The sequence below is a fragment of the Scleropages formosus genome, chromosome 3, assembly GCF_900964775.1.
Source record: "Scleropages formosus chromosome 3, fSclFor1.1, whole genome shotgun sequence".
In the NCBI taxonomy this organism is placed as follows: domain Eukaryota; kingdom Metazoa; phylum Chordata; class Actinopteri; order Osteoglossiformes; family Osteoglossidae; genus Scleropages; species Scleropages formosus.
In genome coordinates this window covers 2765901-2791166 of record NC_041808.1, presented here as the reverse complement: position 1 = coordinate 2791166, position 25266 = coordinate 2765901, and the positions used below count along the sequence as shown (strand labels likewise).

The window sequence follows — 25266 nt, the reverse complement described above, 5'->3', positions numbered from 1 at the left end:
GCTGAAACGAGAGAGTCGGGAAGGTGGGGGCTGAGTGTGTGCGTGTGTGTGTGTACCAGGGGGTGTGCAGTCATGCGGGAAGCAGTGCAGCAGCGACGAGCTCTTCTCCGGAGGGCCGAGCCATGCGACAGGCTCCAGCACGATCGACGTCATGGCCCCCCTTTCCCAGGCCGACACACACGCGCACACGCACGCACTCGCTCTTGCAGGCCTGAAAAACAGCCTGTACATCTTTAAAAAAGAAAAAAAGGCCTCCATCACATGGCTGTTATTCTCCGAAATCTGTCTCACAGGTCACTTTGACAGCTTCCCCTTATGTTCCCTCCCTCCTCTCTCTCTCTCCCTCTCTCTCTCTCTCTCTGTCTCTCGCCCGCTCAGCCTAACTCCCTCCCTCCACCCCCTTGTCGTCGATCCTCCGTCACTCTCGTGTTTCTCTCCTCCCACCGCCGAGCCAATTTGCATGCTAATGAGCGAGAGGCACAGCTAACCGCGCTCCGGTCTAATTCCGCTCTTCCTGCTTCTCCGAGAGCTCCCCTTTCTTTGTTTTATTCTTGGCCTCCCCCCCGCCTCCCCCGTCGGTTCGTCTCTCTCCTTCCGTCGCGCCCCCCCCCACCCCCACCCCCCGCCCCGCTCCCGCGTCCCCGCCGCCGTCCAGGAGGAGCCCATGCGAGCCGAGCGTCGACCCAGTGCAGCCATTTATCTCGGCGCGGCGACCAACATGTGAGAAGATGTCGGTGGGAGGCTGCGCGTGCCCCGGTGAGTGTCGCCAGGGCCGTGGGGGGGCCACGGGGGGCTGTGGGGGACCTGCGTCGCTCTATCACTTTGCTGGCATTGCTGGCATTGCTGGCATTGCTGACATTGGGGGGGTGGGGGGGCCTGGGTGCAGATACTCCTGTCTCACATCTCTCCTGGGGATGGGGGGGGTCACCGTTATGATTATTCCTGCCTGTATTTTCGTGGAAGTGGACAAAGGGAGGTGGCAGGGATGGAGATGGTTAAAGTTCGCGTGACCGATGCTGTCGGTGCCGGGGGCAATGGGGAGGGCGCAGGTGAGGTGAGGGACAGGAGGCGGCGGCACTCCGGAACCCTGGTGCAGCTGTGGTACTTTCCCCCCGGGCAGAAGTTTTGGGGGTGGTGGGCTGTCGCCACGGCGACCGCGGTGGCTATCGCCTGCCCGACGGCACAGCTGGATGAGGGTTGGCGGGAACGGCTGTAGGGAACAGCGCCTCCCGCTGGAAGGGACGCATCACATCCCACGGCGTGGACCGGTCGCGCTGCTGTGTGCACGTATGGGTGCGAGCACAAGTCGTCTCCGCTGTAACACCTCATAATACTACCTTCTAGAGCTTTGTTTGTGCGGCCTCTGGGGGACGCTACGGCAACGGGATTCGCTTCGACATCATTCTTCCGCTTGGCGTCGTTCGGACCCCCTGTTGGTCCAACGGGAGGAGCGGAGGTGTGAGCAACGCATGGTGGAACCCCTCTGTGACAAGTCCAGGTCATCTCCCATAATGCACTTCTCCAGAGTCCCTCGTTGTACAGGTGTCGAGAGCGCTCTACAGGATAACTATCCCTGGCCGAGTTTTTACTATGATTTTACCAACAAGTAAAAAACACCCTGGGGGGTTTCATTTTAAGAGCGCTTCTCATGAGCCTTCTTCAGCATTCTCCATCTGAGCTCAGCAGGAGTGTCTTCTTATCTCAGGAAACCCCTCCTTTTGTTATTGTTATTATTATTATTATTATTATTGTTATTAATTCATGTTTTTCCAAGGTGACTTAAAGCGTTGGGGCTGTACACCGAGCTACTACACTTATTGACCCATTTGACAGCAGGGTCATTTTTACCGTATCAGTTCAGGTTTGTACTCTGATCAAGGAGGATTCAAATCTGGATCCTTTAATTACAAGGATGAGTCCCTAGCCACCACGCCATCTGCTGGGATCCCCCCAGTACTGCAGCTCTGAGGTTTTGCTCTGCTCTCGCTTTTGGTGTTGGATCATTTCGGAGGGGCGCTCCGGCACAGGGTGCGAGCACAGCGAACAGCTGGGCCTCGTGAACCTGCGATGTACTGGTGCAGCTCACGCCCATACAGGAGGAGGGACAGTGGCTGGACCAGAGGGACCTGTTGGACACTGTCACTGTCACCGTGTCCCAAAAACTCGCAGCTGGGAGAACCAACTAAATGAACAAAAAGCATCATGAGCAACATGCAGGATCACATGAGGATCAGCAGGGGGCGCAGTGGTTGGAGCCAACACCTTCCGCTTGGAAGTCCCGGGTTCAAATCCCACCTCCTGCTGTAGTTGCGTTAATCAAGGTACCTAGCCTGGATGGATACGGTAAACATGAGTGTGCCGTATAAAGGGGTAAATCAGTGTAAGGAGCTCGGTGCACAAACCCAACACTGGAAGTGACCTTGGAGAAAAGTGACATAATTAATGAATTAATGCATTAATACACTGAAGAGCGATGCAGAGACTCAGCGATGACTCTCTTCTTCTGCCTGTTTTCCTCCTGCTCGTCTGTGCGACTTGGCAGCCCATTGGGTGAATCCCTCTTCGAGGCACCACCCCCCCCCCCCCAACCCCCCCACAGCAAGTATGGACTGGTGGAAAGGGTTCGAGATGCTTGGCGGCTTGATATTCATCTCGCGCAGGGCGGCCAACCAAGGGGCCGGCATCTTGGGGGTGGGTGGGTGGGTGGGGGGGATCGCTGTTGTTTAAAATCGAACCGATTACGCACTGGAGGGCACATATTTTATGGACGTGGTCATGGAAATTTCCAGACATGTGTCCTCCATGATTGTTGTGTTTTTTTTTCCCCCTTTTTCTTTCTTTTTTCAGAGCAGCAAATATGAGGAGGGAGAGAAGTGGGGAGGGAGCGAGAGAGCGTGAAGGAGGCGGGAAGGGAGGGAGGGAGAGAGGGAGAGAGAGAAAGAGAGAGAGAGAGAGAGAGAGGAGCTCTGGTGCCCCCCCACACCCCCCTCACCAGCAGGTTATTGTTTCTGCATTTATGTGTTTGGTGTGTGTGGGCCCTTGCTTCTGCAAAACCTGGATCCATTCAGTGTGCGTGTGTCCGTCCCATGGGCTGGCCTGTGCTCCCGACGGCCCGATGAGTCTGTTTTTCCGAGCGCGTGTCCAGCCCCGCGCTGCGTGTCCGGGGCCGAGCCGTGCGCTCTGCGTGTGCGCTGCCCCCCGTGCCATGGGCCCTGTTTGAAGTCGGGTTTGTTTACATTCCTGCGTTCTCTCGGAGGCAGGGATCCTCCCCCTTTCCCATGCAGCCCACACTTCAGTGTGTGTGCGTGCGTACGTGTGTGCGTGTGTGTGTGTGTGAGACTGTCTGTGTGCGCGCTCAAACGTTGCTCAACACATGTGCCTCTTACATGTGCGCATGACATCATTCTGGGCTGCTGAACGACTGTGCACTTTCCGTGTGCTTTGTGGGGGCGGGAGCGCGCTGCGTTGCCTGCTGTGTGTGTGTGTGTGTGCGCGTGTGTGTGTGTTCTGCTCCGCCAGCATGAACGTAATTAGGGGGGATTGTGAAAACGTCCTAAAACCTGAGGGCGGAGGGATGTGTTCCTTTGTTGAGACCAACCTGTAAAAATAGAACGACTGAGCTTTAGCGCCCCCTACCTGTGGGCCCCCCCTCCTGCACCCCGCACCTCCCCAGCCCCCCGCGCTGATGTGCGCACACACTCTCTTTCCCTTTCTTTCGCCAACATGCTGTTTCCCTCAGTCTCTCCCTCTCTCACACACACACACACACACACGCACACACACACACGCACACACGCACACACACACGCGCAGAAAGTCACACGGCGCCCCCCTCTGATCACTGAGAGAACTGCTGCACAAAGGCCCGCACCGAGTAATTCCCCCAGATAGTGTACGGGTTCCAGGCCCGGGTTCGACCCCTTTCGATGGGGCGCCATCACCGAGACGAGGTGCATCGCAGTCGTTAGGAGAGGTTATGGAGTGGGTTGTGGGCCCACGTGGCCGTGGGTTCCAGTCCCTGAGGACACGGTGAAGTGTGGCTCTCTTTCCTTACAGAACTGAAATATAGATTTATAATACTAAGGCAGTACGAGGCACACTGGTATTCCCAGACAGTTACAGGTACGACACTCGCTACCTGAACTGTCAGTGCAAAATATTAATCTGCATAAATGGGTCGCCGCTCCGGTTGTTTCTCCAAAACAGATGGGGGGGGGGGCTCCCGGGGGGGGGTTTAGGGATGGGAGGCAGAGGAGGAGCGGAACAAAATCAGCACAACCCCACCCCCCCAACCCCCTTGACGTCTCTCGGCGGTTTCCTGGCCAATCAGGCCTCGGCACCCAGGTGTGAACCGTGGCAGCCTTGCGGTCTCACCACTCTCACCTCGCGGAGAAGCCACAGCGCCGTCTCCCCCCTCCCTGGGTGATCGGGGAGCATCGCTTGTTCGCCTTGCGGAAACACACTCCTGAGTTTGTAGCAGAGCTTCCAGCATCACTCCCTCTCCACTGACCCAGACTGGCCCAGTTCCTGAACTGCTACTCAGGGTTTTAAACTGATAACTGTACAGTATGGGTTCAAGTCCCAAAAAGGGCTCCTGCAGCATGTCGTAAGGGACAGCAGGTGGTAGAGTGGTCAGAGCTGCTGCCTTCACACCCAAAAGGTTACAGGTCTGAATCTCACCTTGTGCTGTAGCACCCTTGATCAAGGGGTACCTGCTTTGAAATGGCACAGTAAAAATTACCCATTTTACCCAGTTGTATAAATAGGTAAATCAGTGTAAGTAGCTTGGCATACAAACACAGCAAGTTGTATTTGTTTACGGAGACTAATAAATAATGGTTAAAGATTCAAGGAAGGGGGGTGCGGTGACACAGTGGACTTGGCCAGGTCCTGTTCCCTGGCGGGTCTGGAGCTCGAGTCCCGCTTGAGGTGCCTTGTGACGGAATGACATCCCGTCCAGGGTGTGTCCCCTCCCCTCCAGCCTTGCACCCTGCGTTGCCGGGTTAGGCTCCAGTGCGCCGTGACCCCGCCTGGAACAAGCGGTTTAAGACAACGTGTTTGTGTGTGTGTGGGTTCAAGGAAGATTAAAAGGAGAAAAAGAATATAACGATGCTTCTTTGTGTGACCACAAGGGGGCGCTCAGCACTCCAGGGGACAAATAGGACAGCAGCTACGAAGCACTGAGGATTCTGGGAAGAATTATTGAAACTGTTCAGGCCCCCTTACCACTACTGTATTTACCTTTCTCAGTAAATAAATAAATAAAATAAATAGTCGCGACACTTTGTATTTACTTTGTTTCCGTTTCATCTCGCTCTGGTTCTCTCGCACCCTTTATCTGTTGCACCCTGCTCAGGTGTGAAACCACGACGCGTGTGTTCCGTACACCTCCTGCTCCTGCAGTCCGACACCTTACCGTGGTTTTCCACCACGCTCCTGAGTGCCGTGCAAAGAAATGGGAAATAAAAGGCGGAGCGAAACGTATGCGTCGGCTGAAGGAGAACGTGGAGGAGCTGCTTTGGCGGGGGACCGCGGTCAACGGTCAGCGCCACATGTCTGACAGGTCCTGACCCCACCGTCTGCTTAAGGGGTTTAAATGCTTTGATTCAGTCAGATGTTGCGAGACCCTGAAGTGACAATGGCACAGTGGGGAGGAGGTGAGCGGTTGAGGAGGGGGCGGTGCCAGGGGGGAGGGTCCTGGGGGGCGGGGCCTGTGCTTCTAGGTGAGGGCCTGTCAACTTAATTGAGGTGCAGATACCTCCCCCACACACTAATCGACACCCCCGCCTTACCCTACCCCATCTCTGCCCCTTGTTTCCATGTCAACCAAGGGCCCGGCTAACCATGAACGTGGTGGGATTGCAGTTTTACCTCGGTGGCCCCTGCGGGGGACGGAGAAGTGAGTCGTGTAAATGGGTCAGCGAGCGCGGTGGGATGTGAGGTCGCCAGCTGGCCTACATAAGGGCTCCCGCTCGCCAGGGAGACAGCGGTGCGTGACAGCGAATATCTGCCACATTCTATGAATTATGACCGGAGGTGGGAAAAGGCCACAGGGGGCCGCTGTAAACAAGACCGAGTGACCGAGTGTCACGGGAACGAGTCTCGCTCTGGGTCGCGTCCTGCTGAGATGGCGTCACGCCTCTGCCAGACACCCCGGGAGGTCACGTACACCACAGGAAAAAAAAAATCTAAATACACCACACGGTTTTTCTGAAGACACTTCGCATCTGTTGTCAATAATCACTCGTACAAGTCAGGGTCGTGGAGGTCTGGAGCCTATACTGGAAGTGCAGGATGTTATGCAGGGTGCACCCTGGGGGTGTGTGTGCAGCTGCGCTGATCCGAGTTGAATCGCGTGGGTAGTGAAGGCTGTAGTGAGGATCCTCCCCGGACTTGAACCAACGCACACTAGTGTGTGTGTGTGTGTGTGTGTGTGTGTGTGTGTGTGTGTGTGTGTGTGTGTGTGTGTGTGTGTGTCAAAAGTCCCAAACAAGACTCGGGGGGGTTGGGTGAGCGCGTTATCAGGTCCTTCGCAGATTATTTGTGGTTTCCTGTTTAGTTTGAAAGGCCGGGTAGTTGATTGGTGGGGGGCAGAGCGTTAACGCCCCCCACTACCCTCCCCACCTGTAAAACCCGCTACCCCAGTGTGGGTGCAGAGGAGATATTTCTCGCGACACGACACCAACAGCTCAGAGGCGCAGCCGGCGCGGTCACAGGGCGGAGCCGCTTACCTCTGGGTCACAACACACAACCACGGTCATGGGTGATCAGTTCGAGACCGCAGGTGGGCGTTCTCTCTCTCTCTCTCTCTCTCTCTCTCTCTCTCTCTCTCTCTCTCTCTCTCTCTCTATCTGTTCATTTGTGTTTGGGATCTGGGAAGAACCACGTGGCTCCAACACTCTGTTCATGGCTGGACACGGGTTTGGCTGGGTGGGGTCAAACGGTCACAGTTATAAAGAGAGAGAGACCATGAAACATCCTGACTGTGCTCCATAGACAAGGGCTACGGTCACTGAAACACCATTTGGCTCATTGAGTTCCCCTTTCACGTGGCTGCTGAGGGTGACGCTCGTGTGGAGCTGTCTGATAAACGTGGGGCACGCGGCTTGCTGACGCTGAGATAAGCCTGCATGCAAAACACCAACTGCCAGTGTGTATTTATGCAGAAATTATTTTTCACCTGCAAGTACTGTATGTCATAAACTCTATTAAGGCTTGTTCACGTTTTCAGGAGAATATGTCACTATGTGGTCATGTGTGGTTTTATAAGACTGGATGTTCGAAAGGACCATCACTGCGTGTGTCGTTTTAGTCTGGATTGTTTGGCACTGTCTCCATCCCATGAACACCCAGGAGAGTCCCATCTTCAGCTGTGTGTTTCAGTGCGTTTAAGCGGGACAGCTGGTAGCGTAGTGGTTCGAGCTGCTGCAGTTGGACCCTGAGGTCACAGGTTTGAATCCCAACTGTAGTACCCTTGAGTAAGGGACTTACCCTCAATTGCTCCAGTAAAATTCCCCTGCTGTAGAGATGGGTAAATAATTGTATCTTAACACAGTAAGTGGCTTTGGAGGAAGGTGTAAGTGAAATAAATAAATGTAATTATTGTGCTGTATGCAGTGCAGCAATATAGGGACATAATCAGACTGCTTCGCTCTTCCACATCTGCCTGCTTGGTGGTCCCATGCACGGAGGTTCTCGGTTCTGGCTCCGTCGTGGTGGAATGACCTCACTCAGAACTGCTGAATCTCTGTCCACATTTAAAAAGGGTCTGAAAGCTCACCTCTTCCAGACTCACTTCGCCCAGTTCACGTAAGGTGTAAATGTTCATGCACCAGAACTTTATGATCATGTCTAGATAAACCTGTACACAGCTACTCCTGTAATGTAACGTAAATGCTTATATGTATCTCAAAAAAAAGAATTACTAGGAAGATGATCAGGAATCGTCGATATTCGGATAAAGTTCTACGCATCCACTCGCGTGATGAACATTGGTTCATATGGTGGAAAGTAACAAACTAACAGCACTTCAGAATCATGCGTCTGCATCTAAGTGTCTCTTTCTGCTAATGTAATGAACACATTGTATTTTTTATGAGATGTACATCGCTTTGGAGAAAAGCATCCGCTAAATGAATACATGTAAATGTAATCAAAAGACAATCAAAATGCAAATGAATATTAGTATATAATACAGCTAAAAGACAAAGGATTACAGTGGAGAATAAGGGTGGTCATACAGCTCTAAAAATATCGCTTAAAAAAAGGCCATCTTCCCAAGTTCATTCATTAATTCCACGGGCCTTACGTTGGTTTTTCTTAGAACCCGGCTCAACCGTGGCGTTCCTACTGCTCAGCTTCTTATGCCAAGCTGTGCGTCTTTGTGGCCTTCGATACCAGCCCTGCTCTAAATTCCCACTTTGTGAAGCTCTGCACGTACAGTTTTGTAGACAACGGTTCACAGAGGTGCTTGTTCGATCCTGCGGTAATTTTTGAGGCTGGACTTTTGGGGCATTTACAACTGTCCTGTGAAGCGTCCCTCTGTCCCTCTAGTTAGAGTGTTCAGTGGCGACCGCTGGTCCTCTTTGCCAGTGCAGTTTGTCCACATCAACCATTATACTGCCTGTATTTCTGAGACGGTTCCACTTGATACGTGAATAATTTTACAGGTTTTGTGAACAACGCATTATTAGTCCTCTTTGGACGCTGTTAGTGTTTGTCTCCGTCATGCTTCCTTGAAAACTCACACATCACGGTCAGACCCCCTTTAGCGGCTCTGTTTGTACTGATTTAGGTTTTTCAAAGCTAAACCCATTTGTGCTGACAACATGCTGTTTCCCTTACTTTGTCCACCCCCTGTATTTATCAGAGTAGCCTATAGTTATGACCGAGAGGGACAAAGGAAGCTTTATTTTAAAGGTCTCAAGTAGTTAAATGGGTAGGTTCGTCGTCTGATACTTACAGGCAGTCCCCGGATTACAAACGAGTTCTGTTCCTGAGTCTGTCTTTAAGTCGGATTTATACGTAAGTCGGAACAGTTTGGTATGGTTCGTATCTAATGTCAGTTAGTCAAATGTTTGTCTTAGTATTTAGTATATAGTGTACTTTTCTATGCATAAAAAACATTAAAGAAACTCTTTTGGATACACTAAAACATCTTTAACATAATGATACAGTAATAATAATAGAAGTACAATGTAACGATAGTAACACACACACATTTTCTGAACCGCTTGTCCCATACGGGGTCGCGGGGAGCCGGAGCCTACCCGGCAACACAGGGCGTAAGGCCAGAGGGGGAGGGGACACACCCAGGACGGGACGCCAGTCCGTCGCAAGGCACCCCAAGTGGGACTCGAACCCCAGACCCACTGGAGAGCAGGACCTGGACCAACCCACCGCGCCACCGCGCCACCGCCCCCCCCCATGATAGTAACAATAATAATAAATGTAACGAAGGAGGAGAAGAGCGACAGAATGTGTGTGTGCGTGTGTGTAGGTATGAAAACATTAAAAACACTTTAATGTTCTCTTTTCCAGTATTTGTCGGCGTTTCACCTTTTCCCCATCACTTTATTATTTCCACTTTAGTTTCAGTCATGATCATTTTCCTTTTCTTGGATGCATCACATTTACGCTTTGGTGCCATGGTTACGGAGGTAAAAACAAACAAATTAAAGCCAAATACGAACCATTGTATGTAACTTGAATTTCTAGTATAGTAGGCTGTACGGGGGGTTCTTCTTAACTAGGGGTGGTACGTAAGTTGGACGTTCGTAACCCAGGGACTGCCTGTATAAGTACCGCTGTGTACCATACTGTGGACTGTGTTTTGTACAGTGTTTTGCGTAGCACTGTACACAGTGCTGCGCACTCATGAAGTTCTCTGCCATGGACCACACATTTCTTCCTCTTGCTCAGAAGTGACGATGAAACTAATTGTTGGCACAGTGGAAGCTGCTCCGGTTTTAACGTCGCTGTAAGAGTGTGTGGCAGTTCCCTTCGGTGCTGCAACGGTACCGATATGTGTGTGTGCGTGCATGAGTGTGTGTGACATTTCAACCTTTAAATGGGTTCGCACTCATGCCGTCAGGCAGCAATCTGATGGGCACGCAAGTCCTTCTCGGCGTCTCGTTAATAAGACACGCAATTAGTCCTCCGTGTCTCCCAGGGCCCTTCTCTTACTGAAGAGCGAAATGAAAAATGTTCAAAGGAAAAATCGAGATCAGAAGTATGTGGGCGCCAAGGTGTTTCGAGGCCATGGCTGATGGGTGCTGGCAATGGACTGGCAGCTCTCGGACTGAGCGGAACACGCTACTCGGCGAGTGGGAACGTCGCCGACAGCTTTGACATCAGAGCTTCTGCCGCTCTGTGCCGGGATGACAGAGAGCGCCCCTCGACTTGAAAGGGGCTCGGTGCGCCTGCTTGGCGAGGCCTGAGCTCTGATCTGCCGCGCGACACATCTCACGTGCGCGCCTCCCGTGTACTCTATAATTTACTCCAGTTGTGAAGAAGCACTGCCAGTCACACCGAGCGAAGTCAAAGTGCGCAGCTGTTTTCCAAAAACTGTTTTTCTTATTTCTTATTTCCGATGGGGACGCGCCCCTTGTCCTATGCAGGTGGTGCTCTGTCTCAGAGCAGCTGTCCCTGCGGTGGCGCACCGAGGCGACTGGTACCCCAAGGAGGCCTCGTGCTCTGCGTTCCGTCTCGTACGACTCAAAAGCTTTCATCGCTCTGAGGTCTTTCAGGAGTCAGTTAGAGGACTCGGTGAAATGAGATGGAGCGAGGAGTGATGTCAACGGGACCCAGAAGAGAGAGAGCAGGCTGAAGTGGGACGGGAAGTGCTTTTAAAAGACCTGTCCCCCACATCCGGCCCGGTGTTGGTGTAGGAGCTAATGCTTATGGGAGGCCACTATGTGCAGTGTGACATAACGTGTTCACGTGTAAATAGAATTAAGTCCAACAACCTGCTGTTCAGGTTCCCCCGTAGTGTGTGAGTGACAGAGGGAATGTGTGTGTTCCACTGATGTATGGATGAAGGACCTAGTGTAAGTAGTGTATCTAGCAGTGTAAGTCACCGCGGTGAATAAGGTGTGTGGGCTGGTAACACTACATAGAGTTCATTGGAAGTTGCTTTGGAGAAAAGCATCTGCTTAATGAATAAATGCAAATGTAAGTTGGTCCCTGTAGCTGTTTGTGAGGCACTTTTTGGGCAAAAAAGAACAACAAAGTAAACAAAGAAAAAACACCCTCTTCTCGCCCCAGCCCAAAAGTTCTTCCCAAAACATTTCTCCTATATCCTTAGGCCAGCTGCCTTCTTAGTCTTCCTTATTACTCTTGACTGGGTGCAGCTGGCCCTCATTATTCCCTTAGGTCAGGGGCAGCTCCTTGAGAGCTGTCCATCCTGCAGTTCCCATCTCCTGCCCAAGGCTGGACTGCCCACCAGCTCAAAGTCCCCAGTTAATGAACTTAAGTGGGATTCAGAGTTGGTCCACTTGTCAAAAGGTCCAGAAACTGAATGTGACACGGAGCAGGCAAGGTGCTTGTCATCAGTTCCATGTATATGTAATGTACAGTGGTGGTGTTGAACAAAGTGAGAATCACATGTCTGAATCTGCACCTGTTGGGGAAACGCGCTTCTGTTAACTTTTGTTTACTCTGAGTTGTACGTTGCTTCACAGAAAAAAGTCTGCTAAATGACTAAATTTAAATTCAGATGCCGACAACCCAGTCAGCTCCGCAGAATGGGAAGCAACAACAGTGTTTTTGTAATGGGAACACAGTGGCACAGTGGACCGGCTCTTTTTCTCTCTCACGGAGGAGATTTGGGACAGTAAGAGGAAGACGGCTCTTCTGAGTCCCCTGGCAGGAGTATCTACGACACACTGTAAATATGGGAGCCGAGTAAAGAACAAGACCAGGGTGTCGGTGCGCACCAACAGCTCTTAAATCCCTTCTCTCGTAATTCATTACGTCCCAATAAAAGTATAATAATAAGAAATAAAAGCATAATAAGACAAAAATAGAGATTTTTCTCGCCTCCAAGTGTAGACCACAACTGCGTACACAAGAAATCACATCGATTATAGTTGTTGGATGCTCGTCGGTATTGAATAAAGGTGCACTTGTGCCGTTTCTGAAGCTCTGGCTACCAGCTAGTAACGACTGATGTTAGTCCTAGTAGTGTTGGATGGAGCAACCCTGAGCAAGGCCCACCCCAACCTGCTTGCCCCAGACAGGGCACGGGGAACCGGAGCCTAACCCGGCACACAGGGCGTAAGGCCAGAGGGGGAGGGGACACACCTAGGACGGGACGCCAGCCCGTTGCAAGGCACCCCAAGCGGGACTCGAGCCCCAGACCCACTGAAGAGCAGGACCTGGACCAACCCACCGCGCCACCGCACCCCCATCCTGGTAGTGTTAGAATAAATAAAAATAATAAGCACAATAGCAGGCCAAGGGAAAGGTGGAGCTACCTGGTGGGGTAATGTACCCACTTGCAGTGCATGTAGGATCCTAGATGAAAAGGTGGGTCCAGCACTGTGAAGAAGGAGTCTCTTTCCCCCTTCTCCGATGGCTTCCCCACATTTCCCATGTCGGCGCCCCTTTTCCCGTCAACCCCAAGCTCTGTGTTTCCTCACACGGCAGCAACTTGCTGGTTTTGTTCTCGTTCAGCGGCACGGCGCGACAGTCGACGCTCGCCCTTTTCATCAAAGACCAGCTCCGCAATGAAAAAGGCGCGGTGAATGGAATAAATTATTAGCACCTTGCAAAGCGCCGCTTCGGTTGGCGGCGAGATGTCGGGGGCGGCCTCTTTTGTCGGCGCTCTTTTTTAGGATTTTGGCGATAAACGGCGGCGAATTTGACTTCTGATTCCCATGGTGTCGAGCCTTTGTTTCTGCTCAAAGCGCCAGGCTGTTCATTTCTGATTACAAAGCCCGAGATAAGAGGAGCTCATGGAGCGGCACGCGCCGCACGGCCTGTGACACAATATCGAGGAAGACGCGGAGAGCAACGATTTCGAACCGTTGAACCTCAGAGTCAACAGTGACCTGTGGCCATTAACAAATGCACAAGGGCTCACAGCTGCTTTTAGCCACACCTGGTGGAGGGCTGCGTTCCCATTACCAACCTTCTGCTCTGCAGCTCCAGCTCAAAGGACTGATGTCAATGAGATGCAGTAGTTGCACTTCCGAGAAAAACCGTACGGGAGCCGCATTCTTGAACATCGCCGGTAGTTTTAAATAATAAGATTATCTCGAATACTCGTATGCCGGGTGAAGTTCAGCGACCGCCTGCGGCTGATCTGCTGGTTCACCAAGATTGAGCATGTGTTGGAAAAGTAAGACTTGTCGGGCCGGTATTTGAGCGTCCGCCGCTCTGAATCCAGGCTTTGAGACGGATTAACCTCCGCGCACAATTAGAATGGGTGACTTTTACCACCCGCTTAGGCCGCACCATTGACTGTTGCCATGACAACAGCAGACACAGGATGGAGCTTAAACCTCACTGTGGGGTTGTCTTCTCACAAATATTGCATGCATCCCGAAGTCCAGACATGAATTCTTATTATTCACAAGAACGTAACAGAACATTTTTACTTGAACCTGGAACACTGTGTTGTATTTGTGTTTGCTGAGGAAGTTAACCTTTGGGAAACTGTTCTGGACGTTTCACCCTTTTAAATCTGTACACATATTTGATTAAGTAACGTAATGAGTACTTCATATGACAATAAATACTGTGTATTATAGCTCAACAGGCCCAGTATGTTAATTGACAAACACAGCGCGCCCGTAGCGAGGGGGGCGTCCATTTAACGGAACAGCGACGGACCTCTCCTGAGAACGAACGCGGGGCCCGAGGGGAGGAGCCTCAGCGGCGCGTTTACCGTAATCCTTGTTGTAGAGCGTCCGAGGTGTTCTGAGCCACATTTAAAAAAAAGAAAGTAAATACCGTATTTAATTGTGTTGTTGAAGTCCTTGTCTCGTGCAGTAAGTATTTGATGAATACTGAAATTGGCTGAAAAACTGACAAATGCGACCGGTGACAATACAAGAGGATGATCTTAGTATTTCAGTGTCTGTAAGCAGCTCGCCCCAAGGAGGCTAATGAAGCTGTCTGCGTGTGTAATTTAAAATCAATATGTAATCCCCGGTGACTTGCATTTCGCACCTTGCCTTGTCAGCACATAGAACGCGCTCCTGCTCCTGTACAGGATTTTTTTGGGGGGAGGTCGGCAGCTCAGTAACTTGCGATCCAACTGTACAAGGGTGCACTGTTATTTCTGTAATTAGGGTGCTGTAACTATAATATAAACACATTGCACATGTGTATTGTAGAGTACAGAAAGTACAGTACACATTGCATTTTCTGTATGTCACTTTGGAGAAAAGCGTCTGCTACATGTAAATGTATAAAGGCAGCTGTTATTGTGTACAAACAGCACACGTGTCAATGTTTAACACTTTCATGTATTTTTAGACGCATGGCATTGCGTGGGAGGGTGAGTGGCTGCTCCTGACGTTGTGGAGGGAGGGTGACGCGCTGCGGGAACAGCGGCGGAGGGGACTCGGAGCGGCTGTTTCCTGCAGGGGGGGGCTCGGACCGGAGAGAGAGGAGGGCCTACAGCTATTGTTCATGTCTGTCCAGGAACAAAGGGCTCTTCGGGGAGCGAACCTTCGCCTACGCCGGCCCTTTTCCACCGGACCAGGCCTCCTTTGAAGGGAAAGCATCGCGCTTCCCCTTCTGCGCTCTGAAACGCGCTTTCGCGCCGAAGCAGGGGGGGTTCCACGCGCCGTCGGCTACCGTAGGCAGCGCGCGGAGCAGGGAGCGGGATTGAACAGGGGAGCGGGAGCGGCCTCGCGCGCCCCTCACTCACTGCACGCGCACGCACACCCTCGCTCGCTCGCTCGCTCTCCCTCCCTTCCCTCCCAGCGGGACTTCTCTCAGGTACGGCCGCTAGGCTAGCCAGCTAGCCGAGTGAGTTAGCAGGCACTGGAAACGCGTTCGTGGCGGTGCTTTAGCGACGTTCTTCCGCTGCAGACTCATTGTGAGCGCGGGCCGTGTGATCTGCGGATCAGGCTGGTGGATGTACGGTGCCCACGGTGCTGGGGGCAGAAGGACCGAGTGGGGCCGTGTCGGGCCTAGCGACCCGGGCAGCCCGGAGCAGCTAACGGCTAACAGCGGGCAGAGGAGAGAGTCTGGGGCGCAGCGTGAGCCGGGCCGTGGGGTTTTTAACACTTCTGTGACGGTACTTTGACACACTCTTCCCGCCGTGCTGATGTTATGTCTTTAGGCTAGCAGTGTCCTGCGAGGACCTCTCGTCCCCGCTAGCTCCTCGGCTAACCCCTCGGCCAGCACGGCGGTCCCCGGAGGCTGAGTGAGTCTGCGAGCTGCGGACGCGGGGGGGGTCGCCGTGTCCGGGCCGGACATCCAGGCACATTAACTTTTAAGTATTCAAATTGGCACATAATTCGTCTTACCTGGGGTAGTGAGAAATAAATTATTTCAACTTTATTATAAAGTTTATTATGAGGCTCTCAGTCACTGCATCTACATCATCATCATCGCATCGTGATGTATTTTTGTTCGAGGTCTTTTAATTCCGAGAATGTGTAATTGTAGGTATATAATTGGAAAGTGCTTCAGTACATATCATCCTCTCATAGTAAAAATCCTTTTTTTAAATAATCAAAAAACATTTGTTTACATCTCCGAAGTGTAACCGAGCAGCGGAAACAAGTGTATGTGACGACTCACCGATCAAATAAGGAATTCCTTGTATAAGAAACTTTTGCATTTGTTTTACACACATTTTTAAGCCCTTTTCACTGACCTGAAGACACTGTTTACTCAAAGGTAGTCAGTCTATGAACGTCCTTTTCTGTGGGATGTTTTGTTTACTAAACAAATGAGTATTGATGGGCGATGAGCTGTTTCTTCAGGCCTCCGTGATGCTGCACCTTTGACACGTGGTCAGAATTTATTGGAAATGATGTGAAATTTCCACCTTTCCGAGATCATAAAGCGTACCTTTTCCCGGGTGCTCCGTTTTATGCTGCGGAACTCAGAATCTGCCTAAATCTACAGGGTGTGTGCGCACCTATGTGTGTTTTGCCACCGAAATTATCGTGTCCAACACCTTGTCGGTGCAATGACAGTTGTCATTGTTTTGGCATCAAATGCATGAGTGGAAGTTGCTCGTGGCCTGAATAAAATAATCCATTCCGGCCCAGCGAAATTTGCAGGGCCATGTGTAAATATTCACTTAAAACTTCTTGTAGGAAACGCCTCCTGTGACCATTTGAGGCTTCCCTGCAACGTCTATGTCCTCGCTTGATTTTCTTGTATTGTTCTGTAACCCTATTGTCACAATCTCTTGACCCAGCACTTTGGCGACCTGTAAGCTGGTTACGTTTCGGTGGTCCTTTCCCTCGGGCGGTGGGGGGGTTCACGATGCCGATTTGTTGGCCAAGTTCTATGCCTCTGTGTAACATGATTCAATTTGGCTGCCATGCCTGTAGTGTAGTGTTTGACGTAAGGTAATTCTGCATAGCTCTCCTGTGTCTGTATATATGTGTAACACTAGTGCTCATCAGTTTCTGCTTGAAAAGTACTTGAATAAACTTGTTAAAAACATTAGAAAATTCTTTGTGACAGAATTCCTCTCTCCAAATGGAAGTAAAACTGAGTTATGAGAAGTGCTTAGTCAACAGCCGAAGAGCTTTAGACACACGCTCGCGTGGGCTTAGCACAGCTTTGTCCAGTACCACCGTGTTGCTGGTTCGCATCCCTCAAGTGGCTGCCTAAAGAAGCAACATTCAAATAGCAAATGGTACTGGACTCATTTAAGTAGATGTCAGAAGAGAAATGGCTCTGAAAGAGATGGAGTTGAGACCCTTCTTGAATGAGGGAAGGAAGAGGAATTTTGTTCCACTCTATTTGGACCAAAACCAAGAACTGGCAGTCATTGGTTTTGAACCCTTTGTAAGGGGAACCGTCAAGGATCAGAGGTGAAAGAGTGCAGATCTTTTACAAGGGATTGATTGGGTCCTATACAGTAGGTTTCAGATATTTTTTCCCTCCAAGTTGACTGTGCTTGTTAAATATTTTGGATGCATACTTGTTAGAATATAACTGGAATATGACTCATATTAGGGCAATGTTACTCCTATGATCACAGTTGATCTAGCAGGCAAGATGGAGGAGTTGAGTTGAGAGGAAGTGGAGTTCCTCCTTTAAATCTGTGCCTGGGGGCTGCTGAGAGTAAATGGACTTGCAGTGTCCAGGAAGAGGCTGATTTGGGATGCATAGGTTATTCTTTTATTTCTGAATACTTGCAGTCATGCACAGTAAACATTCCTATATCATTTATGGGCTGTGAAAATAGATCCCTGATGCTGGGCTCTATGTTGCATCAGCCTTGTGTGTACGGTGAATTTTTAATGGAAGGAGTCTTTGGAATGAATGTTTAATGAGCGACATCTCCTGATGGGGTTCTCGTTTCCTGTGTGTCTGTTTGTAAACTCGTGTTTTTGGTAATGAGCCCACAGGTGTTCTCAGATTCGCAAAGATGCCCTTTGTTCCATTATTTAGTTCCTGGAGTAGCAGGTCACATGATGGTTATGGACAATCATTTGTAAGTTGTGGCCTGCCTGGGTGGAGTCCTGAAGTTGGACCCTGCAGAAAGGTTCAGTTGTAAACACTGAATATGACAGCAATGCCAGGTATGGCACAAAACAGTTATCATAAAGTATAGCCAGCAGTCTTAGCAAAGTCACTATCCCACATTACTATTGTTCTGGCCATTTTTCATGAAGCCATTCAGGTACCTCAGTGGACACAACAGCAGGTCCCTCTTGGGCCTGAAGCCTACAACACATATGATCACTTCTGCAGTTTGTGGGTTACCATGCTGAGCAGTGTTAACCAGGGTAAAGTATGCCCTTAAGAAACCCCAGCTTCAGCGAATGAACTGCATTTGCACCGTGGCCCTGATCTGTTATTACACCACATGCAGTAAGTATGGTCATAAATAAATGCATTGTAAAAAGTTTAGAGCTTTTTGTCTTGTTCAGCAGAAGGGTAAATGGAGAAATGTTTTTCTCAGTTGTTATTACACCGGGACACTTCTGTACAAATCTTGAGTATTTCCTCTGTCAGATAGGGGGACTTATTTAGGCTCACTTCTTGGAAACAAAGAAGTATGGCCAGTGTTGCGGAAAGATCAGTGTGGGACTCTGTTTTTATTTATTTATTTTTTCTCCTATCTGAACCTCAACATGTGTTGGAGCGGTTTTAATAGTGGCTCACCTAAAACTCAGCCCTCGAAAAGCCGGCACAATCAGCAGCGGCACTTTTCCACAGGTGTTCTTTCACGTTGCGTCTGCAGTTCGAATATTTCTTCTGCCAGTAGTAGCAGTGTGGCGCATCTGAACTGTTAAGTGATCTGCTTTGAGTTTAATTTGATCTTCACACAAAGGGAAGTCAGAATTCAGGACCTTCTGTTACTTTTCTGCCATTAAAAATGTGTTTCTCAGTATATTGCGATGAGACAAGTATCTCGTCTTCAGGAGGCCCACAGATCATGGTTCTTTTTTTCTTTTCCTTAGATTTAAATGTCATCGGCGACATGATTTATGCAGTGGAAGTGTGTCTTTGCACAGACATTCTGTAAAACCAGCAACTTTCCTTCTGGTGTTTGAGTACTAGGCATATTTTCCTGACTGCTCTTTGCTTATTGAATAAGGAATTGCTTCTGTAAACAAATGATTTTTTGGTTGCGTGAATGGATGGGTAGTAAATGAGGGATATTTTGAAGTTCATGTCCCAGCTAACAGTGTTTTACTGTTGTGCTGGCTGACATCGATCCCAATCTCACCGTCTTTCGGTACGTCGGCGTTCACATTAAGTGCTAGTATCACTGGAAGCGTGGTAAAACAGATCAGCTTCCAGTCCACAGTGTTGTTGTGCACTTAACATATTCCATTTTCCCCGTGGTCACGTGTTTCGGCTAAATGGATCAAATGTTCTTGTAAGTCGGTTAGCGTAATTGCAGTGCGGCTCTGCCGAAGCCCGATACCCAGCCTTTGTGGAGGGCGTAGTGGGCAGCGAATATTCCCGTGTTTGGTTTTATGGAGCACACATACTTTTCTCTCAGTGCTGCTTCTGGTGGTCATTTTTGTAGGGCCTCCCATCGGAGCAGGGGAAAAAAACAAACAGGATGCAGGATGTTCTCAGCATTTTGTGACAAGGTACCATAATCGTTATTTCTTCAGTGAGGATCTGTCTAAGGTAGAACGGTAAAGCAAGTATAAATAATATGGTGTAAAAGTAACTTAAGTACAAAATGGTGCTAACTGATAATGAGTGCTTTTCCATGTAGTTTGCACATAATGTAACTGCTCTTCGGGATTTTTTTTTTTAAACCATATGTCTGATGGCCACTGAGCAGCGGAAATATTTTGTGTTGTGTCGCATGTGGTTTTTTTTTTTTTTTTTTGAGGATGTGGTTTGTAATTAATAGTACAGTGTCAGTGTATTTTATGGTGCATAATTTCTGTGATCTTTTACAAAACTCAGCAAGAAGAAGCAGTTTAGATGTACAGTTAAGATCAGAAATAACATGTGCTGTGCTGTTTGGCTGTACTTTAGTAAAGGTGTTGCTCATTCTGAGATAGTGGCATTGATTATTACTGTCTGCCATCATTGATTAGATCAAGCATGGAGTCCTGGTTGGAAAGGGCCTAATGACTTCTCCATGTATGACCTGGTTGGCTTAATTAGCGTAAAGGTCCTTCCTGCACACGAACGGCAGACTCATTTATTTGCGTTTCTCGTGGCTGCCGCAGCTGTCTGTCACAATATGACTCGCGCAGCACAGATCCGGTTCAGTCCCGCTAAGCATCAATCAAATGCACCCTTTGAAATGCGTTGATCGCCATAATTAGATGGAGCCGTTTGCGCTGTCAGGGGTCACGACCCTGGCTCGACTTGATGCCTTTTTATGAGTGAGCCGCTTAATTGGAGGGAGTGTGGGGGCGGAGCCTCCGTTGTCCCCTGTGCATTCCCAGCAGAGGTGGCAGTCGCGGTGGGGGGAGAACGGCTGTGTCTCAGACGAGGTTCGTTAAGTGGGCTTTGGACCCCTGTGATGCGCAGCGGACCGGAACAAGGTAGCCCTGCCCACAGTGGCTGCTGATGTGCCCCTACTGGCTGAAGGGTGTGCCAAGGCAGTAAACACACACACACGAAAGACCTGGTCAGGGGGTTGGGCAGAGACTGTGTGCGAGGGAGAGAGACAAGGGAAGAGAGACTTGTTTTTATGGCCGCCTCTATGTTTACAGTCAGTGGGGGTGGGGATGGATCACAACAGAGCTACACAGTGTGCAGTCTGGTTTTTTTCTTTATTTTTTTTTCCTCCACCTTCCCCTCGGTTGACGTGCCTCCTCCGAGGATGCCACAGATACTAAGGGAAAACATTTGCTGCTCTTGTGTTTGACTTGAAGGGTCTCCTTAATTTCTGCGCTTTTTCTGCTTGATTGCCCTGCTGCTGTGCTGAAGGATACCCACGATGCTAAGTGGAGCAGGTTTACCTTCCATTCACTGAACTGAGTTTACCCTGAGCTGTACAGAGCAGCTTGTGAGGTCAATATGTAAATTCTGTGTCGTTGGAAACACAGGGAGTAATTAGTACGCATGAGTGTGTATCTTTTATATGGTGATAAGAGTGCCAGAGTGACCTCCGGAGTAAATGGCTATATTTGTTCTGTCTCTGAATCACCATTAATTGTAACAGTTATGGTTCTCCAGGTGCTCCTGAGTAATGTTTCTTCTCTATTCTCCTTCCCTCCCTCCCTTCGTAGGCTGTTCCTCAAAGTCCTTCAAGCTGTACTCCCCAAAGGAGCCCCCGAACGGTAGCGCCTTCCCCCCCTTCCACCCAAGCACCATGCTGGACAGAGACGTAGGGTGAGTGGAGGTGGACTCTCAGATGGGAACTGGGATGGTGGATGGGGGGGACATTGGCACATTGTTGCCATAGAAATGTAAAATAATATTAGCTGATATATTAAGCAGAATCCTAACATTGTATATCCTAGGTCAAGTTGAAATGTTGGGGTTTTGTAAGGCTGCGCGAAGGATAATTTTGTTCTCATTGGTCGTTGAGCCCCCTGATTCAAGTTGTCTTTAAATGAAATATAATTCCCTCATTGAGCTCAGTTGTGTAAGGTGACCAGGAGAACCTACTGGACTCACCACTCAAGGACCATGAGTTGTGTTCTCCTGTCGTGCATCTTTGGAAAAACTCATTTTCCAGAACATGCAAAGGTACAAAAATTACTGAGGCCAAATATCTGTGTCTGATCCAAAGGAACCTTATGAGAAAAGTTTAGTGTGTGTCCAGGAGCATGAGAGAAGTGACCCCCCCCCCCACTGCTCCCCACATCATTGATTTGTGCCCCAGGCATGGATCAACCAACTGGAAGTAAAAGAAAGTGGCATTGCAGTGATGGTTAATACCTCTGAGGAGATGCACAACGGGGATTTATATGTGCAAGAAGTGATGCTATGCATAATAGTCACCGACACATCGTCAATAACGGTAGTACTGTAACCTGTCGGTGAAAATCCTGCACAACGCCCTAATGTGGTTAACATCCAAGACACCACCGTGAACGTTTTTCTCCAGGACTGTTTGTTGTCTTCCCTCCGATTCGACAGCTCCCTCCAAGTCAGCAACGCTCTCATCAGTGGATAATTCACATCGGAGATAAAATGCAAAGAGGCCTGGGCTGAGGTTTTAAAGTGGTTTGAAAGGTTTGTCCAGCAAGTCGAGATGCAAAGAAAAACCTGGACTGGATGAGGAACGAGGAAAATTGAAAATTGCTCAATGGCCCCAGTGGCTTATGGGAATCAGAGACAGGAAGTGCTAGTAAATTGTTGCTCCCTAATGCTGATACTTTTCTTTTGTAGTCCAACACCGATGTACCCTCCTACGTACCTGGAGCCTGGCATAGGGTAAGGATGGGGTGTGTGACGTGTTCACAGAACCAGAATTTACCCAGTGTGTCCTGTCTGTGTTATAAGGCAGGTCAAAAGTAGTAGGATCTCTTTAAATTTTTCAGCATCTACTGTCATGCACTGAAAAGTGAGCTTGTGAAATATCCCATGAGAGGGCAGGCAAGTTTGTCTAATCAGACTGCTAGTTCTGGGGACAGAAATTATGCTCCGCTCCTGTTGGAATTGTGTGATGCATTTTTAAATAGTCTACGAAACTGATGTAATCTTGCCTTTTCGAAAACTGGTAACGATGAGCCAGCACTCGCATATTTTCTCCCTTAACGGCCGACCGGCTGGGAGCAAATGGACTGTTATCTTCTTTGCTCAGCCTAACACTTTGCCTTTGAATTTTCAAGCTGTTCAGTCGTAGGCAGAGTTTCACGGAAAGTTATGTTGGTCCTTCCCTTCACTCTGAAACGCTCTATTCTCCTTCCCCACAGAAGGCACACACCGTATGGGAATCAGACAGACTACAGGATATTTGAGCTCAACAAGCGGCTACAGAATTGGACAGAGGTGAGGGTCTGTGCACAAAGCCTCACGCCACCTCGAGAGTGTGGTCATGCTTGCTTTAAGGACGCCTCCTCATACAGAAACTCATCTTGCCGCTGGTTCCCCCGACAGGAGTGCGACAACCTGTGGTGGGATGCGTTTACCACAGAGTTTTTTGAAGACGACGCCATGTTAACTATTACGTTCTGCCTGGAGGACGGCCCAAAGCGATACAGTAAGTGAGCCGCATGCGTAGATTTATCCCGGCTGACTCTTCCCTCTAAACAGCCGCGTGACTGGAGCGTTTTACCTGCCGCAGCTATTGGTCGGACCTTGATCCCGCGGTACTTCCGAAGCATCTTCGAAGGGGGAGCCACTGAGTTGTACTACGTCTTGAAGCACCCCAAGGAGTCTTTCCACAACAACTTTGTTTCCCTCGACTGTGACCAGTGCACCATGGTGACGCAGAACGGCAAGCCCATGTTCACGCAGGTACTGTCCCGGATTCGCATCTACGACAAAGACCTGAGGCTCTGAGCACGGATATTATGACCAAACTGCACTGCAAAGTTAATCGCAGTACTACGTGACTTCATGCGCGAATGTGAATTTCAAAGGAAAATTTCGTAACACGATGGCTTCCCACAAAATGACTGGAAGAAATTGACTGCAATGTGAAATTGTGGCAGTCTAGGCTTTCGAGCTCAATTTACCCTAACAGGCATCCTGTGTTGTGCCCCTGCTGTGCCTGGCTCCCTCAGGTGTGCGTGGAGGGCCGACTTTACCTGGAATTCATGTTCGACGACATGATGAGAATTAAGACGTGGCACTTCAGCATCCGTCAGCACCGCGAGCTCATTCCGCGTAGCATCCTGGCCATGCATGTGAGTCCCCGCCTCTGACCACACCCAGTGAAGAAAATGTATGAATTTAGCAGAGGCATCGATTCCCCCTGCCTCTTACCTCCAAACAAATGCTTTTAGTTTGCACGCACGGTCCTTTATTGATAGGCACAGCTAAACTGCAGCATGCTCCTTTTCCAGGCCCAAGACCCTCAGATGCTGGATCAGCTGTCGAAAAACATCACGAGATGCGGCCTCTCCAACTCCACGCTTAACTACCTCCGAGTGAGTTTTCCATCTCTGTTGTGAGCCCCTTGAGTTGAGCATAGCTGTGGCGTCTAAACAGCATTCAGCAAATGGCAGGAAAAATCATGAGCCAACCATTACATTTATTTATTTAGCAGACGCTTTTCTCCGAAGCGACTTCCAATGAACTGTATGTAGTGTTATCAGCCCACACACCTTATTCACCGCGGTGACTTACACTGCTAGATACGCTACTTACGATGGCTCACTCATCCATACATCAGTGTAACACACACACTCTCTCTGTCACTCGCACACTATGGGGGAACCTGAACAGCATGTCTTTGGACTCTGGGAGGAAACCGGAGCACCCGGAGGAAACTCACGCAGACATGGGGAGAACATGTAAACTCCACACAGACTAAGTGGGGATCGAACCCACGTCCTCTTGCACCACCCAGGGGCTGTGAGACAGTAGTGTTACTTGCTCTGCCACCGTGCCGCCCAAGTGGCAAGTGGTAACATTGTATGTTTCATGCCTTCCCCAGCTCTGTGTAATCCTAGAGCCCATGCAGGAGCTAATGTCCCGACACAAGACGTACAGCCTCAGCCCCCGGGACTGTCTCAAAACCTGCCTGTTCCAGAAGTGGCAGCGCATGGTGGCCCCCCCAGGTGAGCGAGCCCACCTTTGCCGGGCGCCGAAGGGCCACGATTCTCTTCGCTGTCCTGAATGCAGTCTGACTTGGCCCCCTTCCCACCCGCCAGCGGAGCCGGCAAGGCAGGCGCCCAACAAGCGCAGGAAAAGGAAGATGTCCGGGGGGAGCACCATGAGTGCCGGAGGGGGGAGCAACAGCAACAGTAACAGCAAGAAGAAGAGCCCAGCAGGCAGCTTTGCCCTCTCCAGCCAGGTACCTGTAAGCATCTGATCTCCTGTTTCCTGTTGGGGCAGGGCTGGGGTGGGACAGGGGTGCGATGGGGGTGGAGCTTGGAGGGGTTGGATCTGAGGTACACTAAGGTAAAATTTTACATTATCTGGCAAAGTTTGAAATGTTCTGTGTCTGGGGGCTGTAAATCTGCACTGCCCCCTCATCCTTTATGGGAGTAATGTTTGCTCCACTTCCTGTGCCCTCCTCGCAGGACGTGATGGTGGTGGGGGAGCCCACTCTAATGGGCGGAGAGTTTGGCGACGAGGATGAGAGGCTGATCACCCGGCTGGAGAACACGCAATTTGATGCAGCCAACGGCATCGATGACGAGGACAGCTTCAACAACTCGCCTGCGCTGGGGGCCAACAGCCCCTGGAACAACAAGGCCCCATCCAGCCAGGAGAGCAAGAACGACAACCCCACGTCGCAGGCGTCCCAGTGAGCCGGACTGCTGGACGGGACGGGATGGGATGGGGCAGGGGAGGGGGATGGAGAGGAAGCTGGGCCAGAGAGAGGGGTCGGGGTATGGGGTCACATGGGGACAAATGGCTCACAGTGTAGTGCTCAGCCCCGGCCTTCTGACCTCTCTGAGAGCAGCGTCTGGGCTTTGCTGAGGTTTGGACTCGAGGGTCAAGCTATTTTTGTTTGATTTCTGCAGCAATATACCCCTGTGTATCCCCAAATACAGATTTTTTTTTTTT

At 50.1% G+C, this 25266-nt stretch overlaps 1 protein-coding gene across 6 annotated transcripts; it reads left to right on the top strand.

Moving 5' to 3' along the window:
• Window positions 1-320: 320 nt before the first annotated feature.
• Window positions 321-25266, top strand: LOC108924814 (LIM domain-binding protein 1). Of its 6 annotated transcripts, none has more exons than XM_029250471.1 (11): window positions 328-756; window positions 20865-20967; window positions 21973-22017; window positions 22500-22575; window positions 22684-22786; window positions 22871-23043; window positions 23313-23435; window positions 23595-23678; window positions 24188-24311; window positions 24405-24547; window positions 24777-25266. In XM_029250471.1, the coding sequence occupies exons 1-11, from the start codon at window positions 729-731 to the stop codon at window positions 25005-25007; spliced, it is 1233 nt and encodes a 410-aa protein (XP_029106304.1). In that variant the 5' UTR covers window positions 328-728; the 3' UTR covers window positions 25008-25266. The 6 variants fall into 6 exon arrangements, with proteins under 6 accessions (XP_029106301.1, XP_029106302.1, XP_029106304.1 ...); XM_029250470.1 differs by having other exon boundaries at window positions 24405-24553; window positions 24777-25007; XM_029250468.1 differs by having other exon boundaries at window positions 321-756; window positions 24188-24553.

What these genes read in the sequence shown, in the direction of transcription:
- LOC108924814 (XM_029250468.1), top strand. Translation starts at nt 729, where the DNA reads ATGTCGGTGGGAGGCTGCGCGTGCCCCG. An exon ending in ATGCTGGACAGAGACGTAGG is followed by an intron (nt 20,968 to 21,972) that starts GTGAGTGGAGGT and finishes TTTCTTTTGTAG; the next exon opens with TCCAACACCGATGTACCCTC. An exon ending in GTAGCATCCTGGCCATGCAT is followed by an intron (nt 23,436 to 23,594) that starts GTGAGTCCCCGC and finishes CTCCTTTTCCAG; the next exon opens with GCCCAAGACCCTCAGATGCT.